Below are 19,113 nucleotides of genomic sequence, written 5' to 3'. Positions count from 1 at the left end.
CAACCACTGCGCCACCAGGGAAGCCCCAAAAGCGGCAATTTGATAAAATAAACATTTCAAAGAAGTCATGGTAGGCAAGGCTGCTATACTGTTTCTTCTTTTTTTTTCTCCCTTAATATACTGGGTGCCTCGAATATAAAATTTGACCTGGGTTTCTCCTGTGCTCTGAGAGCCGTGAGGGTACAGACCCCAGAGAAGCTTGTGCTCCTGAGCATCAGGACCCATGTACGGGGATGTCCATGGCAGCATTGCTGGTTACAGCAAAAAAACTAGAAACAAATGTCCTTCAACAGGAGAAAAGTAAAGGTAATGTATTCATGCAATGGAAATTAGATGGCAGAGTTCTCAGCGGGGGAGATTTTGCCCCCAGGGGCCATTTGGCAAGGTCTGGAGACATTTTTGGGTTTGTTTATTAATTTTTATTTTATATTGGGGTATAGTTGATTTACAATGTTGTGTTAGTTTCAGGTGTACAGCAAAGAGGTTCAGTTATACATATACATATATCTATTCTTTTTCAGATTCTTTTCCCATTTAGGTCATTACAGAATATTGAGTCTAGTTCCCTGTACTATACGGTAGGTCCTTGTTGATTATCTATTTTATATATAGAAATATGTATCTGTTAATCCCAAATTCCTAAATTATCCCTCCCCCCACTCCCAGCTTTCCTCTTTGGTAACCAAAAATTTGTTTCCTAAGTCTGTGAGTCTGTTTCTATTTTGTAAATAAGTTCATCTGTATCATGTTGTAAGATTGGAGACATTTTTGGTTTTCACAACCATAGGGGCAGGGGTGCCACTTCCATCTAACTGGTGAAGGCCAGAGATGCTGGTAAACATTCCGCAGTGCTGAGGGACCGGCCCCTGCCGGCCCCGACAATAAAGACTTCTCCAGTCCAAATTGTCAACATGCTGAGGCTGAGAAACCTCTTTATACAGCCAGCCGCACAGATAAATGAACCACAGTTACATATATCAACATAATAATACAGGACTTAAAAGCTTGTTGCCAAAGAACACACGAAGTATAATACCATTCAAATAAAGTTCAGACGCATGCAAAATTAAGCAGTATATTAGAAGGGAGAAATACAGTGTTGTGAAAGCACAGGAATAAGCAACGCAGCATTCAGGATCGTGCTTACCCTGGGGTCAGGTGGGCTGCCCAGGTGACCAGGAGGGGCTCCAGGGGCCGGCGAAAGTGGTGATTCCTTAAGCCGGGCAGCCGGGCTCCGGCACCTGCTGCTCTGCGGTTTGCTGTGACAGGAAATCGCTCATAATAAGAATAGCGTTTCTAAGTGCGCTGAGGTGGGAGCTGGTCCTGCAGAGAGCTCCCCTGACTCAGTTTCCCCGTGACTGAGCATCCCTCCCTGCCCTGCTCCTCGGGGCAATGGTCTGAGTGGATGTCAGCAGTTGAAAGGGGAGGAGGGTATTTCGGCGGCTCCAGCTGGGAAGGGAGAGACGGGGAGGAGGGACGCAGATGCTGACACCCGCCCCCCCCCACCATTGGTCCCTAAAGGCACCTTTCCCCCACCTCTGCCCTGGCCTCTGGCCAGCCTGGCTCTACAGCCTCCTGCCTGTCTCCTGGTCTCAGCGGACCCTCTCTGATCCATTCTTCCCCTCACACCTCCTGTCACCTGCTATCAAACAAAAGTCTGCCAGTTTTCTCTTTGCTCTATACTCTTCTGTGGTTCCCACTGCCCTCAGGTTAACCTTGAGGCTTTTGCCTGTGACATCAGCAGTTCCAGGCAACCATCCTATGCATCACTGACTTCCTGATCCCCAGAACAGGGCCTGACCATTGGGTAATGGTGTGAGTGAACGAGTCCACCATCCCCCCAGGCCGCCGAGTGCTGCCCTCCAGGGGGTCGACATCCCTGCAAACTTGCCTACTGGTGGCCCCAGCATCAGTGCAGTTTCCCCACCTAAAAATGTGGGAGTTGAGACACTTCATCACTAAACCCTATATTCCATGCTGCGCCCATCCCAGAAGGAAGCTGGTGGCAGCCCAGGGCTAGAGCCGGCATCCTTTGTAGCCCCGTTTGCCAGGGGCAAGCACTAGGCTTCCTGGACAGCCCTTGTTTCAATGTACCTCAGGGTTTGCATCTGGAAAACGGGTGCAATTTCAATGTACATTATGGGAAGACTGTCCTGATCCAGAGGGTGGGGAGAATGCGCAGGGAAGGGAGGCACGTGCATCTCTCCAGAGCTGGGCAAGAGCCCTGCTAGCTGCTTGACACCGGCCCTTGTGGAGGAAGGCTCGTATGAGAAAACTGTGGCTCAGAGAGGTTAAGGAACTGGCCTAGGGTCACCAGCAAGTTGGTGAGAGAGGAGCTGTGAGATGGAGCTAACAACATGCGGTGATTGATCTGTCAGCAGGAAGAGCTGGAAAGCTCTTCCAAGTGGTCCATCCAGAGGCTCAGGGAGTCTCTCTGGCTTGGTGACAATGTGGAAGGCTAAAGTAGGAGGAAGCTGGGTGATGGACATGGTCTGGGCACAGCGTAGGCCTCCACATTGTAGAACCAGAGTCACAGTGAAAGGGATGTCACAGAGCAATTGTAGTAGAGGAGGCTGTAGTCTATGGGGTAAGGTGCACTCTTGGGCTGAGATGGTCGTGGGTTTCAATCCCAGCTCATTCATTTGCTTGCTATGTGACTTTGGACAAGTGACTTAACCTATGAGCCTCAGTTTGCCCCTCTGTAAAATGGGGATAGAGGCTCCTAACTCACAGGACTGCAGCGAGGGCTCAATGAGACAATCCTTGTAAAGCCTTAGCACGGTGCTGGGTAGATACATAAAAAGTGCTCAACTGCGAGTTCCCTGGTGGCCTAGTGGTTAGGATTCTGGGCTTTCACTGCTGTGGCCCTGGGGTTCAACCCCTGGTCGGGGAACTGAGATCCCGCAAGTCACGTGGCAAAAAAAAAAAAAAAGTGCTCAACCAACACTATCCTTTATTAATAATAATTACACTTGCTTTTCCATGAGCCCTGATTTTTCATCATAGCCCCTCAGCTGTGCATGGTGACTTCCCCTGTTCAGGATCCTCCCTGAGGTGGGGTGCAGGTAAGAAACCCCAGAGCCCAGCCCCAGACCTGGTCAGCTGCCACTACCTTGCTGACCTGCAGAAATAGTCAGCCACCACGCAAACCTCCACTGGCCACACCAGAGCCCTTGAGCATCCAGCAGCCTCTGAACACTGCCCATAAGTTCACACACAGTGGTCTGAGCTTCGTGGAGACAAACAACCCAGCCAACAGGAATCCACGTTAAATCCTGAAGAGCTAATGACACCACCATTCTGATCATCACGTGAGGGCTGGTTTAGAATCCCTGGCACCCACTGGGTGCTGGGTAAGTGGTAGGAGGTGCTAGTTATTATTATTGCTGTTGTTGCTGGTGTTAACTATCAGAGCCCCAGGGAGGGGCCACACCTCCCCTGTGACTATTCCCCGCTGTTCTCTGCCTTTCCTGTATGTTCCGGCAATAAGGCGTGGTTGTGTCTACACAAACCCCTCACCATTGCTCACCTCTAGGCCTTGGCTTTGCTGTTCCCTCCACCTGGATTATCCCAACCCTCACCTTCCCCATCTACAATCTGATAAACTCACTCTGCAAGATTCACCAGGGGGTCACCTCCTCCAGGAAGCTGCTCCCACTGCCTTAGGATGCTCCCACAATGATGTGTTTTGCCCGGCTCTTCTGTGGTACTCACAACGCGTGCACAATGCATATGGGATTGCACATACACATATGAATTTATGCATAAATACTTAACCAATTATGCTTGTGTGTTCAGGAAATCAGTGAATGAAAGTGACCTTGGGCAAGTCATTTCCCTTCTGGGGCTCAGTTTCCTCATCTTCAAAATGAGGGGCTCAGACTCAATTGGTCACGTACTGAAGGGTCACACATTCACTCAGCAAACAGCAAATAATGGCTGCTCTGAGGTCTCTGTTCAGGGCCCCAGCCACAGAGGAGATAAGAAAGCCCCATCCCCTCCCAGTGAGGAGACAGTCTGCTTACTGCCAGTGTGCTCTCACCATTTCCCAGGTTCACAGACACCGCGATCGGGAATTATTTTGTCTACTATGTATTAGTGTACTGGCTCTCAAAAACATTTGTGTGGCTTTAAATGGACACACACAGTCCTGGAGATTCAGAAGAAAAACAATTGGGGAGTGGTGGTACATCTTTATCTTTTAAAAGACCCACAACTACTTTTACTGGGCATGTAGAGAATTACTGTATTAGAGGTCCATGATTTGGTTTTACGGATTTCATGACAAAGCAGAGCTAAAACAGCAAAGACACTTGACATTTCAGATCCTGGCTCGGGGTACAGGGTCTGTTGGATGGTGAGTGTTCGAGGGGGCTTGGCACCTCTTGCAGGACGCTTAGGGAGGGGGCTCTGGCTTAGACGGTTCCCCTTGCTTCAGGACCCTTTTTCAGCTCTGGACCCTCTCAATCTCCTGCCGTCTAACCTGCTCTGCCCCAGCCTGTCCAGCCACGGTGCGGAGAGCAAAGACTGTCCCTGGGACCACCCACCCAGGAGCCTCATCTCTAGCACCTTGTCTTTGCTGCACCAGGGGGATGTTAGGGATGCTCTCCTGAGTCTTGGTGAGGGGGGCCCATGGTCCCACAGTCTGTAGATGATGCAAGCAAGCCCCGTCTAGATGGAGGCTTTTTTTTCTCTTGGAGAGTTCAGCTGAAGCTGCTAGCCCTGCAGGATCAGAGGGCAGAGGTGCAGGCCATGGGGACCACCTGGGGCCACACACAAAGCTGGGGTGGCGGTTCCCACAAGCAGTGTTAACCATCTCAGCAACTTCCCTAGTGAGCCCATGTGTCCTGTGCTCACCCCTCACTCTCCCAGCTCAGGCTCTGTTCCGGGGAGAGCCTCCAGTGAGCTATTTAATCTGGTTGGCCTTTTGGGGTAAGGAAGACCTGTACCCTTCCCAAGCGGGAGCTGGAACCCTTTCTCTCCTCAAACTCAAACTCAGATGCCCTGGGCTGGGTCCTCGAAGCACAGTGCCCCAGTGGGGAGGGTGACCCCCAGCAGGCTCACCTGCCTGGGGGAACCTCAGCTACCCTGGAGCTTGACCCTCAAAGCTATGCTCTGCCTGGCACATCCTCTCCTTGAACATCTATATGGAGAGAGAGGGAGAAGGGTGGGGAATGAGGTCCTGAATCTGGACCTCTCCGCAACGCCCCCCACCCCCATCCCTTCGCCACACATAGGCCAGAGTGAGTCTCTTAAAAGGCAAATCAGGTCATATTGCATCCTGCTAACCCCCCACTGCTTTCCCAGCTGCCTTAGAATCATGGATGATCTGGCCCCTCTGACCTCATCTCTCACTCTTCTTCCTGAGCCCCCTCCCAGCCCCACTGGCCTTCTTTGAATAGGCCACTAACAGGCCAACACTTGGGCCTCTGCACTAGCTGTTCCCTTCACCTGGAGTGCCCTTCCCCCTTATCTTTGTCCTTCTTGTCACTCAGATATCAGCTTAGATGCACCTCCTCAGAGGTCCTCCCAGACCACGGGATCTAAAGTAACTGATAATCACTTTCTGTGACATCAGCTTGTCTTAATCCCCTGCACAGCACTTATTACAGACTCATAGCTATCTAGTTTATTTATTATCTCCTCTCCCCTCCTCCCCGCAGGGTGCAAAGTCCCCCCCCTCCCCCCCCCCCCCCCCCCCCCCCCCCCGCAGAGGGCAGTGGCCTCTGCCGTTGTCCGCTACAGAATCCCCCAGTGGTCTAGAAGAGGCCTGGCTTACAGTAGGGGCTGTACACAGTTGTCCAATGAATGGCTGAACAGCTGTAAATGGGGACATCAGCTGTTGCGCGGGCGCGCGCGCCAGGCCGTGGCGCTCACGGTCGAGTGCGCGGATTTTATCTCGTTGCGGGTCCCGGGGGAGGGACGCCCACCTCTGGCCGGCTGGCAGCAGACGCGCAGTAAATGCACTTCAGGGACGCGAGGATAAACGAGACGGACTCACACAGACAGTGGGAGGACCCGGGTGCCGGGCCAGGCTGCGGTGGGGAAGGCTTTTCGCCGCCGACTCGGCGCCCCCACAGTTAAGACCCCAGTGGGAGACCATCTTCCACCTTCCCCAGTGGTCTCCACGTCGTGAATCACAGATTCTCTCCCGAATTCCGGGACGAGCGGTCGGGTTGGCGGGGGAACGGTGCATGTCCCCGGCGCCCTCGCCCCCTCCTGGCAGGGAAGAGGGTACGGACCGTGCTCCGGGACGGTTGGCGAGGGCATGGCCTTCCCGGTGCGCAACCCGGGGCTGGAATGGAACGCCGCAACCTCGGCGCGCTCCGGCAGGGGACGGGGGTGGAAATGGGGGCGGAGGAGCCGGGGGCAGGGAAGGGGACAAAGAGCCGCTCTGCCGCCGGGGAGAGCGACCCCCGTGTCAGAGTCTTATTGTCCGTCGTACCTCACACTAAGCTGGACTCTGGTGCCCCCGGGAGGGAGAAGGGGAGCTGTCCTTCGGATCTTGGGTATTTGTTTATTTGGGGCGGGGGCGGCCGGGCGGGGCACGCGGGCCCGGGAAGGGGCTGGGCGACCATTTCCGCGCGTCTCCTTTAAGGGAAGCCCTGCCCTACCTTTCCCACCTTCCCCCTCCTTGCAGCCGTACCTGCATTTTAAAAGCGCCCTGTAGCCCTGGGATTGGCCGAGGCCGCGTCCTCCCCGCGCAGAAACTTGAACCGGCAGTGGACTGTACCATCTCCGCGGCGTCCCCCGCTTGCGCCCCGCCCCTCCCGCACACCCCCGGAGAGGCCCAATCGGACGGGCGTGGGGGCGGGACCATGGCTCGAGCGCGCCTGTGGCAGGGCCCCGGGCGGGCGGGCGCACGGCGCGGGGGGACGTGGGGGCCGGCCGTGCCTTGCCCGCTCCCTTCCCCGGAGGCGGGGCCGGGCCGCGGCGCCCCGCCCCCCCCCGCCCGGAGTGGGCGGGGCGGCTGGGGCTCCGGAGCTGGGCCGGGGGCGGGCCTCCGCTTGCTTCGCCTAAGCCCGGAGAGCGCCCGGCACTGCAGCCGCCGACGCAGCAGCGGTCCCAGCTCGCTGAGCCTCGAGACACGCGGGTTCCCGGGCGGCCCGGGAGGGCGCTGCGTGAGGGCGCGCGAGGCGGCGCGGGGCAGGCCGCACGAGCCCCTGGTCGCCCCCCGCCCGCGGGCGGACCGGCCCAGCGCAGCCCCGGCACGGGGAGCGCCGGCCGGGCGAGGGCGCGGGCGATGCCGCGGTGACGGCCCCGCCATGGCGAAGCCCCCGGCGGCGGCGGCGGCGGCGGCGGCGGCGGCGGCGGCGGCGGCGTCGTCGGAGGAGCTGAGCCAGGTGCCGGACGAGGAGCTGCTGCGCTGGAGCAAGGAGGAGCTGGCGCGGCGCCTGCGGCGCGCCGAGGGCGAGAAGGTGGGCCTCATGCTGGAGCACGGCGGCCTGATGCGCGACGTGAACCGGCGGCTGCAGCAGCACCTGCTGGAGATCCGCGGCCTCAAGGACGTGAACCAGCGGTTGCAGGACGACAACCAGGAGCTGCGCGAGCTCTGCTGCTTCCTCGACGACGACCGGCAGAAGGGGCGCAAGCTGGCGCGCGAGTGGCAGCGCTTCGGGCGCCACGCGGCCGGCGCCGTGTGGCACGAGGTGGCCCGCTCGCAGCAGAAGCTGCGCGAGCTCGAGGCGCGCCAGGAGGCCCTGCTGCGTGAGAACCTGGAGCTCAAGGAGCTGGTGCTGCTGCTGGACGAGGAGCGCGCGGCGCTGGCGGGGGGCGCGGGCGGCGGCGGCGGCGGCGGCGGTGGTGGCGCCGGCTCCCGTAGCTCCATCGACAGCCAGGCCAGCCTGAGCGGGCCGCTGGCGGGCGGCGCGGCCGGAGCGGGGACCCGCGACGTGGGCGACGGCAGCAGCACGTCGAGCGCCGGCAGCGGCGGCAGCCCCGACCACCACCACCACGTCCCGCCCCCGCTGCTGCCCCCCGGGCCGCACAAGGCCCCGGACGGCAAGGCTGTCGCAACGCGCAGGTCCCTGGACGACCTGTCGGCGCCACCGCACCACCGAAGCATCCCCAACGGCCTGCACGGTAAGGACGGCACCTGCGTGGCGGCGCGGGTCTCGGGCCCAGAGTCCCTTCCCCCGCGGGCGGCCGCCACTCCAGACTCCTCCTCCAGCTGGCATCCAGAGGGATCCCGAGCCCACCCGCAGTGGGGCTTTGGGTGGTGATTTTCTGGTTAAGTGATGGAGGCGTGTCCCTGCTCCTCTGAATACGCAGCGGGCCGGGGACCGCCAGACCCCAGAAAAGTTTCTCTCCTGCGGAGTTTATCAGTATCAGAGTCTGGCACTGTAGGGCTGGCCGGAGGCACCGCTTCCCTGCCTGGAAACCGTTGTCCGGGAGCGGGAAGTTTTTAATGGAAAAGAAAGAAAGAAAGGCCCTTTGAGAGAAAGTGAAATTCCCTCTCTTATCTGGAGCAACAGGCAGCCCCAAACCTAAGCAGTGTTCACCTGTGTGCTGGGGCTGGAATTCCACCTGACCTCCCTGCTGCCTGCTCGCTGGGAAGGATCAGAGGCAGGTGGGCCAGAGTACCCGGGGCTAAGAGCCTTCCTCGGTTGTTGTTAGTCCTGCCTTTCTCAGGGCTCAGGAACCTTTCTCAACCCAGGCTCTAAAACTTTCCAGAGGAATACGGGCTTGGAATGAATCCTGGCTTTTTGTCTCTGCAGGCCTCGGTTTCCTTATCTGTAGAATGGAGCCGATAATCCCTACCTCCTGGATTTGAGGTGGAGATAAAAGCCTCTGAAGGGTTTGTAAACTGTTGGTCACCTTACAGGAAGTGCCACAGTCGTCTGCGGCGGCCAGGGTGTGGGTGGGAGGACCTTTGGCCTCAGGAAAGCTCAGCTACTGTCTTCCACGCCTGTGTGACTGTCGGGCCCAAGGCAGAGGGCTCTGTGGGAGTGGAGCAGCCGGCCCGCATCCCCAGCCCTCTGATCAGTGGTTCTGCCTGCTGCCTGTCCCCTCTCCCATCTCCCTGTCCTTCCACATTTTTTAGTGGCTTCTGGTAGCATTTGCGGCTGCCTGAACTCTTTGCCTGAAGGTGGAGATTAAACAGCCCTTTCTGGTTCTCCTTAAAGGCTTTCCTAGTTCAGAGAAAGTGTATCTAGGCGTTAAGTGACTCTTCTTCCCCAGAGTGACAGCCTGGAGGGGGGGTGGAGTAGGACAGGGCGCTCTCTCTTTGGTTTGGTGGCCAAGTGGCCTCTACAGGTGCCTTGGGGGGGGGGGGCGGGCTGGGGTGGGAACTGGACCCCGGGAGGTGGGGTGATAGCCCAGCACCGTTTTTCCTTCGTTTACCTTCCCAGCCTGTGAGTTCAGGGCAGGACTAGGTTTAGAGGGATATTTTGTTACTGATTAGCAATCTAAGGCTACAACTTAGGTTTCTCTCGGTAACTCTGTATCCACCCCACCTCCCACCAGCAGTCTCCTTAAGGCCAGTGGGAGTAGCTCAGCGTTAGGCGGTTTAATATGTTAAGGTTGCACCATCTGGGAAGTGAGGAGTCCCAGGCCCAGCCTCTCCGGCCTCGGCTTCTTGGGGGCCTTGGGAGGGTCAGATTTCTGGGCCTCGGTTTGCCCGAGTGCAGTTCGAGGCGGGGGGTTGCTGCAGTCCTGCCTGTGGCTAGGAAATGAAACGTTTCTGGCTTTCAGCTGCGTCATCAATGACACTTGGCGAGGGCGATTCTCAGCAGGGCACTGAAGCTCCGGAGTGTCAGAGTGTATTTGCTGAGAAGTTCTGTCATGTTTTGGACAAGGAGACGCGGACCCCGTCTGGCTCGGCGTTTTGCTGCCTCAGTGAACGGAGCAGGAGTGAGGTTCCCACCCCACTGGGGGAGGGCGGGACGGGTGGAGCTGTAGGGTTTCCTGCAGAATCCATGCTGCCACCAGTCCCACGCACACTCGGAACAGGACCGCCACAGATTTGGTGGTGGCAAAGCTTTGTGTTGGGGTGACATAAACATTCAGCATTATCATCATGAATTTCAGTTACAGGTGGCATCGCTGTTGTTTAGTTTTGTCTCATAAAGTCAGGCGTGGCCTTGAGTTGTTCTCCCAACTATATGAGTAGGATGCCTGGAAACAAGGAAAGGCCCATCTCCTAGAAAACACTTTTCTGTACTTGGACATGTAGTTTTGAGCGGAGAGCGAGCCAGAGGTGGAGGCAGGCAACAGGCCTCAGTCTGGGTGGTGGCGAAAGGAGTCAGACACCAGGCTTGTGCCTCGGGCCCTTATCCCCATTTTACAGCCAAGCAAGCGGAGGCTCAGGGAGGTTCTGAGCGTTTCCTGGGAAAGCAACTGAGATTCAGATGTCTCAGTCCCAGTTGCCTGGGTGGTGCCCTGGGGGTCCTCTGCCGCCCAGACCCGCGGGCTGGCTTGCCTCTCCAGCAGCCCGCTGTCATTATGGCCGATTATATTCATCAGCTGACACTGCTGACTCCCTATTCTTGGTTCCTGACCCACGTTTGCCCTCCTTCTCCTGTCCTGGGAAGTGTCACTTCCTTATCGGTGACCACTGAGCAGATGGCTGATAACCCCGTTACCCAGAGGGCTCAGACTGTCTCGTGTTCAAGTCTACACTCTTCCCTCTTCTCTTTGGCCAGTTACGTAACTGCCCTGAGCCCCTTTCTGCTCTTCTGTAGAGTGGGGCAAAACCCAAAGTGCCCCCTTTATCCCTACACACAGTGGGCCTCGACAGTTGTCAGAATCCTTGCCGTGCATACTTCTTCCAAGGCTCCTCAGGAAAAAGAGAGGGACCTGTTGGGGGTTTGCCAGATAGACATCGGTGTTCTCTTTGAAACTCTGTTTGCTGTTTAGACAGACAGCTCGCTTGAATGTCTGCGACTGAGCCGGTGTCTGGTGGCACTTGTGGATGTGCTGGGGAGCAGTGGCCCTGTAGTCTTCTCTCGGAAGCTGCAGGGTACCTGCAGCCCTTCAGGATGGTGTAAAGGGCCCTAAGCAGCTGTGGTGGGTGGTGGCCCATCGGTATTCCAGGCCGTCCCTGGCTGGGGCTGGGCCTGGTGGGCCTGTGAATGGGGATGCAAATAGGCCTTTCTCTGGGTTGTTTTGTTTTGTTTTGTTTTGATAGAGGTCTGGGCTGGGCTGACTAAAGTCTGGACCGGGATGCTCTTTACTCTAATCCGGTGGGGCAAACTGAGGCAGGCGAACCCCAAACATCAGAAGGTCAGGTTTGCCACTTTGAACTGATGCAATTTCCAAACAGAAGTATTTTCAACAATTCTCCCCTCCCCCTCCCCATCCTGGGTGTCCCACCTTCTTTCTCCCTTCCCCGCCACGTCCCCATTCACATCTGTCCCAGTACCCCCATCACACCACGGGGTCCACTCCCCTTTAGCTAATCCACAGAAATCGGGACCTCCAGCAGCCTTTGTGTGGGCCCTGTTTACTTTTAAAAGTTTGGATTAAAAATTTGAGCTTCTCAAAATAAGATGGGTTTGTCCTCCTGCTTGTGTTTTTGTTGGTTTAAAGGGAGGATGGAGCGAGGGTGGTCTGGGCCTCTGGCCCTGAATAGGTCTCTTATGAGGGGCCTCCCAGCTCAGCAGCTCCTGGGCTGGATGCTAATAAGGCAGCTTTTCCTAAACCCAGTCAGGCCTGGGGGCAAAGGTCAGTAAAGACAATGGGGCAGGCTGAATAAGCTTTTCCCCCTCCCTCCGCATCCTGACCCTGACCATCCAGTCACTGGCCTTGGGGTACTGGCCTTGGGGTACGGAGCCCCCAGGGCCACATACCAAAGGGGGCTGGTGGTAAGGAGCTCACTGGCCTGTAACCCAGGGTGGGACCAGGGTGTGCCTATCACTTCACAGTTTACCACAGAGGGTGTCCCAGTCCCAGCTCCATTCTGTTCAGAGCTCCCAAATGGTCCCATATCGCAGGTGGGGAAACTGAGGCATGGAGCCGTATGGTGACCTGCTCCCAGTCCCGTGGGCTGGCTGGGGGGCCTGGGATCAGTCTGGGGAATCAGTCTTGGCCTCCGGTGTCAGTCTGGGCCTGCCGCCCTGTGCCTGCTGCCCCTCTGGACCGGGACAGCCTGAGAGTCTCACGGGAGACCCCCACCAACAGTGGAAGGCTGTCCGGAGCTTGGTCCTGGGCAGGGCCCCCTGTAGATAGACCCAGGCAGGATGGGGCGGGAGCTCCAGGGGCTGGACCTGTGTAGCAAAGGTGTGGCACCTGTTCTCAGTCCAGACCCAGAGGCTCAGTCATGCTGTCCTGCTTCCTGGCATGACGGTTCACGGTTCCGGACATCAGTGGGATGGGGAAAGCGCAGGCTTCCGCGCACGGAGTCCCTCCTCACTTACATTTTTCATTCCCTCGCTTCCCTGCAGGCTGGTTTCCCTCTGCTGTTGTGGCCCCAGCAGACCCCTTACCCATGGCCCGGCCTCTGAGTTCTTAGGACACACACTTGGTTTCGTATCGTTCCCGGGGCAGCGCGATTAGCAAGGAAATCCTCTGCCGCTCGTCGTCTGTGTTTTGCACCCGTGGGGATTTTCTGTGCCGTGTTTGTCCTTGTCATCAGCACAAGGAATTGGAAGCCTACGACCCTGCTCGAGTTCCAGGACCCCTGTGGACCTCTGTTTTTTCATCTGCAAAGTGGGAAGCCGTTGCCCGCCTTTGGGTTGAGGGAGGAGGGAGTGTGGTGATGTGTGTAAACTGCAGCGCGTGTGAGGTGGCAGCTTACTGCACCTCGGAGCCTCATCTGTGTCTTGAGGATGATACTACTCTGGTCCTAGAACTGAGCCTTAAAGGATGGGTTCAGTGACCCTCCACCGTCACCTGGACCCTGCAGACTTGCCTCCTCGGGGTGGGGATGGGGGACCCCCTGACACATGCTTGTGAGGGGGGCCCTTGTGCCCACTCTGTGTCAGAGTCAAATGAGTTGTTGTCTAGTTGAATGGAAGGGGGGTGGCATTCCAGCAGCAGCAGCAGGTCTGCAGGTGGATCTGGACCATGGGCGCCAAGAGCCCAGGGCCTGTGAGGTGTTCTCATGACGCGTGGGGGAGGCCCGGGGCCTGGAAGCCTCCTCATGGGAACAGAAAGAACCAGAACATTGAGCCGGGGGAAGAAAAGCTTTGGGGCTGGGGGGCTGCTGCTGGGCGGGGAGAGCTGTCAGCCCAGCGGGGTCAGTGCTGTGTGTAGCCCCCCAGGGTGGACCCCCAAAGTTCCAGCAATTCGGATTTCAGCCCTCACAGACAAGAGCGGTCCAGGTGGACTAGGTTGCATCTGGAGTGGGGAGCTCCCTGTCGGGGGAGGCATGCAAGCATAGGGCATTCCTGAACCCACTGTAATGGGACACCCAGAGAGCTGGGCATCTGGTTGTGTGAGTACAGAACAGCGAGTAGAGAATAGTCAGGGAGGTGGGCGGGCAGGGCTGGGTGGCTGAGAGAATTCACCCTTCAAGCAGGAAGGAAGACAAGAGCAGACGTTTATTGAGTGGTTACTCAGTCTGAATTCTGAGTGCTGCTCACGGTGATTCATGTAGCCGGGCTTGGGGAGCGGCGGTTCCGGAGCATTAACCTGGGGTCTGTCGTGGTGGCGGCCGGGCTGGGGACAGAGGGGCAGGAAGCTTGGGGCCTCCAGGGTGGCGATAGCTGTGACTGTGGTCATGGGAGAGAAACTTCTCTGAGGTTCTCAGATCAGGAGGGTCTGCCCCAAAGCCCTGCCCCCAACCCCCATCTGCCTGCTTGTGACTCCTGACCTGTGGGGTCAGGGGTCAGTCCTGAGCCGCCCTGGGGCTCGGGTAGAGCAGCACCTGTGGGCGACAGACTGTCTCTCTGCGGCGTCACTGTACCTCTCCCCAGGCTAGTTACACCCACGGTGCTCTGCCCACACCTGCAGCCTGGGTGCCCGGGATCCAGGCAGGGAGTGCTCTGGGATTCCATCAGAGCTGGGGAGGCGATGAGGGGACCCCAGTGGCTTCCCCAAAGCCTGGCGACAGAGGAACAGACTTGTCTGCTAAAGGGACGCAATGCTCCTCTGATCATGAACGGGGAGGAATGGTGCCCCTCTTCCCAGGCACCCAGAGCTGGTCATTGTCACACGTTCCCCCTCTTGCTGCCCTCTGCCACAGGCCAGAGCGGGCAGGTGGGTGGAGTGTGATAGGGCAGGTCTGGGGCTGGGTCAGTCCCCTGGTGATGAGTGCCTGCCTGCCCTCGAATGAGCCACTGTTGGCCTCTGCTGTCCGGGGAGCAGGGCAGAAGGATCAGGAGTTTTATCGACTCGTTTGTAAGTGTTCTTGGGATCACCCTGTGTATGATGTTTAAACAGAGGTGCGGAGCATCACTTAACCAAAGCAGAAGCCGGGAGCCCTGGGACGTAGGTGAGGGTCTGTTTCCCTTTCCTCCTTCCTGCTTCCCCGTTGGCCAGAGGCCTTCGTCATTTGTTATTTCCTGAATTCAAAGATGGGCTTTTTCCCCTCCCCTGTGGCATTGCAGGGTGCATCTTAGAATCAGTGTGTGTGTTTACTGCACGGTCTTCCCCTCCCTTACTCTGGAAAATTGGGCATCTGTGACTGATGGTATCTTAGAGTGGAGGAAATGCCATGCCTGGGAAAGCCGGAAACCCTGGAGCAAACTGCCCGGAGCCCTAAAGGCACTCAGAGGAGACTTGGAAGGGAAGGGGGAACCGCCCCAGGCTTGGCCACAACGGTGCTGAGATGCACTGGGGTCCCCATTTCTGCTGAGGAAAAGGCTCAGGGCAATGAGGCAAGTCACATCAGATCATGTGGGGTGAGGAGGGGGCCGTCCGGCGTGATGCTGGAGCCTGCGCCCACCTGTGCCCCCCTCGTCCCCGTATGAGTGTTCATCAAGCCCCTTTCACTCTCGGAAGTGCCCTAGTTTGGCTCTCAACCCCTTCAGGTGTGCCGGGAGCTCAGCGGAGGGGGTGGCTGAAGTTGGGAGCTGAGATGGGCCTGGGAGGTGGAGCCGGTCAGTACAAGCAGAGGAGAGCAGGGGAGAGGCCAGGCGTGGCGGGAGGAACAGCTGGGGAGCAGGCACATCTGGCTCTGAGGGCTGATGGGTGACTGGGCGATGCTGGGCAGGTGGGGTCTGTGGTACTCCTCCCACTGTACCTGCATTCCCCGCCCCCCCCCCCCCCCCCACCGAAGTCCCTGGGCTGGGCTTTTCTAGCTGTGAGTGGTTCCAGCTGTGACCTTCTCTGAGAGTTCTTCCACAGTTACGTGTGAGGGGTGCACTCAGAAACCGGTGCTTTTACATAGACCATCCCCTCCCTTTCCCCTGTGCCTCACTTAATACATACACGGGTGATATGGTCGCTACATCTGGGGCTTTGGGGACACGGCTGTGCCCTCCAGGGCTGTTCTGTGTGGATTAGATGACACAGAACGAGCAGCTTGAGCCCACTCGTGACCTGACCTAATGCAAGCCCCTTGTTTGCCCATCTGTAAAACGGGAAGCTTGGATGGGCCCCGCCCAGGGTCCCAGAGACCCTAGCATCCTCTACAACTGGCAGAGCCACAGGGAAAGGGCCACCTGCCCTGCCCATCCTGCCTCTTGTTGTTACCTTTGTGGTTAGGTCTCTTGCCTGGTGGCTGGCCCTCAGCTTGGGGCAGGTCTGGGTGGTGGCGGTGCTGTGGTTGCCATGACACACAGGCACTGCTCTGTCCAGCACTGGCTTAGACCGAGACCCCTGGCTGGCCAGCCTGTCCTCGTGAGGGGCTGTGGTGAGTGCCCCGGTGGAATTACCTGCCTCTGCCATCCGATCACCTCCTGCAGGGCTGGGTAGCAGGTTTGGTGCTAGAGGAGAATGCCTGGCTCTGGTTCCCTGGTGTGGGGTTGCCCGGGACGAGGCCACCTGTTCTGGACTTTTGCCATTTGCTGTCCTATCTCTCCCCAAGACCACAGCCTTCCCCAGGGCGGGGTCCAGTCTTCCTGGCACATGGTGGGTGCTCAGTAAATGTCAGAGTGAGGAATGGGCAGCCCGGAGGCACTGGACGAGGTCTCCCTCTTGTTTTAAACCCGACAGTGATCAAGCCACTTTGGCCACTTGCCTTTCTTTTTAGCATTTGTTCCATTTGGCACCAAATGGTCTTCAGCTACTTCAAAACAAACAAACAAACCTGCCCCCCACTCCCAGGATGGTAACTCGTATATCCCGCTGCCTCTCCTCTCCCCAACTTCCCTGTTTCCTTTTAACAGTTACTAAAAAATACATGTTTGCTTTTCTTTGCTTGTTGTTTTTGGTTTATTTTTATTTGTTTAATTAGTTATCTGTTTTATACATATTAGTGTATATATGTCAATCCCAGTCTCCCAGTTCATCCCCCGCCCCCCCGGCTTTCCCCCGCCCTTGGTGTCCATACGTTTGTTCTCTGTGTCTGCATCTCTGTTGCTGCTTTGCAAACCGGTTCACCTGTACCATTTTTCTAGATTCCACATAATACGCATTAATATACAATAGTTGTTTTTCTCTTTCTGACTTACTTCACTCTGTATGACAGACTCTAGGTCCATCCACCTCACTACAAATATTTCAATTTCGTTTCTTTTTATGGCTGAGTAATATTCCATTATATATATGTGCCACATCTTCTTTATCCATTCATTGGATGATGGACACTTAGGTTGCATCCATGTCTTGGCTATTGTAAATAGAGCTGCAATGAACATTTTGGTACATGACTCTTTTTGAATTATGGTTTTCTCTGGGTACATGCCCAGTAGTGGGATTGCTGGGTCGTATGGTAATTCTATTTTTAGTTCTTTAAGGAACCTCCATATTGTTCTCCATAGTCAATTTACATTCCCACCAACAGTGCAAGAGGGTTCCCGTTTCTCCACACCCTGTCCAGCATTTATTGTTTATAGATTTTTTGATGATGCCCATTCTGACTGGTGTGAGGTGATATCTCGTTGTAGTTTTGATTTGCATTTCTCTAATGGTTAGTGATGTTGAGCATCCTTTCATGTGTTTGTGGGCCATCTGTATATCTTCTTTGGAGAAATGTCTATTTAGGTCTTCTGCCCATTTTTGGACTGGGTTGTTTTTTTTTTTTAATATTGAGCTGCATGAGCTGTTTATATATTTTTGAGATTAATCCTTTGTCTGTTGATTTGTTTGTTTGTTGATCTTCTCCCATTCTGAGGGCTGTCTTTTCGTCTTGTTTATGGTTTCCTTTGCTATATACACGTTTGCTTTTATCAGTGGTTCCCAACCTCAGCTGCATATTAGATATCACCTCGGGAAACTTTAAAAAGTGCCACTGCCTGGACAAGCCCCCAGAGATGGGCCCCAGTTGGTCCTGGAGCCTCCCGTGGTTGTAGAAGTTCCTGGGGGTTCTGCTGACTGCAGAGCCACTGTGGGAAGCTCTGGGAGAGAAGCTGCTGGGCCCACAGGGCTGCCCAAGCTGGAGATGGCCCATCAGCAGGTGAGCCAGAGGCAAGGACGTGGCCCCACGCTGGGGCAATCACGGAGCCTGGCCCGCAGGGCGGGGAGGCTGGTGTCAGCTCACGTTAGCCGTGAGGGTGAAACAGGCCCGTTTGTACACTGCCTTGCCGACATTCGCCGTGTGGATGCCCCGGGAGCTGGCTTTGGTTCGCCCGGCGGGGCTCCCAGGCAGCAGTGGAAAGCTGGGTTTGAGCCTGGCCTTGCATTTCCTGAGCACCTACCCCAGCTCTGGACACAGCCCGGTTTGCTCCCCCAGCTGCCCGCCCTGGGAGCTAGAATAGACTGCCAGGCATTGGCACGGAGGCGCCGCCTTTGCCACCCCTGTTGTGGGGTGCTAGGCCGCCCCAGACGGGGTGGGGGCCTTTTAAGGCTGCGGTCAAGGGAGCAGAGGCAGTCTGGGCCAGTGGCACCCAGACGGCAGCTTGGGAGAAGAGCCGACCCATTTCCAAAAATAGCCCATCCACTGTCAGGGGAAGCATCTCTTTGTCTTCCCAAATCTGTCTTTCCGTCGGCTCCCGGGTTGTAAGGCTAGAAGGAGGCACGCTCTTGTCTTGGAATCAGAGGCTCCGGGAGCCACCCTCCCAACCCCCCCCCCCCCACAAGGGCCCGATTGTCCGGCGGCCCTGAATGCGCCCGCCCGTCACGGAGCGCGCCGCACCGGCTCCTCTCCCTAATGAGCCCGCTCTGGGAGTGGCCCTTTGTGGCGGGTTCCGGCCACGCTGCCTGTGCCAGGGCTCTCAGAAGGCTCGATTTCCCGGCCGCTTCACATCTCTCGGAGCTGATGGGACAATGGGAGGCTCCCGCCGTGCCCTTTCTCCTTTTTTTTCTGTGTTTTCTGGAACGTGCACACACCGCTCTTATACGGGACAGAAAATTAAGCAGCAGGTTTCTCCCTCTCTCAGCACCCTCTGCCCTGGCGGGGAGGGCTCCCCGCCTCTCCTCGCCTTTCCCAGCCCTTCCCGTGGGACCTCCCCCCACCATTGTCTCCCTCCTCTTGTTCCCGGGTCTCTCGGGCTCCTTCCCCTGAAAACAGGCTCATGTTTCCTAGTCCAAAGCAATAAACAAAATCTTCTCCTTTCTGTTTTCCTGCCCCCGGCTCCCTTCCTTCCCCACCCAATCCTCCGAGGAGCACCAGAGGCCCAGCCCACCTTCCCATCCACAGCTTCTTGGCCCCTGGCAGTCCTGGACCCCGGGAAAGGCAGTTCCAGCTTGGTCCAGTGGCCTGTTCTCATCCTGACCTCTTGGTGGTATTTGATGCCCACTGTGGGCTTGTCTTCTAGAACAGGGCAGGGTGGCTGGGCACCGCCGACCTCCCTGGTAGCGGCTTCTGGCTTTCTCTAGCTGTCTCCTGCCCGTACTGGGAAGCATCAATCCCGGGCTAAGCCCCCAGTCTTTCTCTACCTTTTGCTCCTGACCTGGAGACCCAGCAGTCCAGTGTCATCCTGGTCACCATCCTGTTGACTCTGTGCCCTCTGAGTTTGGGCCCCTTCGTCTCACCTACACTCCTGTCCTCTCTGCCTAACGGGTGGCGACCCCACTTCAGGGTTTCCTGGCTCTAGCCCTGAGCTGCCCACTAGTCACATGAGGCTGTTTCAATTCAACTTAATTAGGATTGAGTAACACGAGCGTTTCAGTTTCTGAGCTGCGCTTAGC

General features: G+C 56.9%; 1 protein-coding gene across 3 annotated transcripts in view; it reads left to right on the top strand.

Moving 5' to 3' along the window:
• The first annotated feature begins 7,156 nt into the window (after window positions 1-7,156).
• Window positions 7,157-19,113, top strand: part of CCDC85C (coiled-coil domain containing 85C) — an 83,166-nt gene continuing 71,209 nt past the window's right edge. The window contains exon 1 of one of the 3 annotated variants that reach the window (XM_032618063.1): window positions 7,157-8,082. In XM_032618063.1, the coding sequence (XP_032473954.1) occupies window positions 7,266-8,082 (817 nt within the window). In that variant the 5' untranslated portion in view covers window positions 7,157-7,265. The remainder of the gene's footprint in view (window positions 8,083-19,113) is intronic. The other 2 variants (XM_032618055.1, XM_032618046.1) reach the window with 2 other exon arrangements.

Source organism: Phocoena sinus, chromosome 2, assembly GCF_008692025.1.
Source record: "Phocoena sinus isolate mPhoSin1 chromosome 2, mPhoSin1.pri, whole genome shotgun sequence".
In the NCBI taxonomy this organism is placed as follows: Eukaryota; Metazoa; Chordata; class Mammalia; order Artiodactyla; family Phocoenidae; genus Phocoena; species Phocoena sinus.
This window is presented reverse-complemented; position numbering and strand designations above follow the sequence as displayed.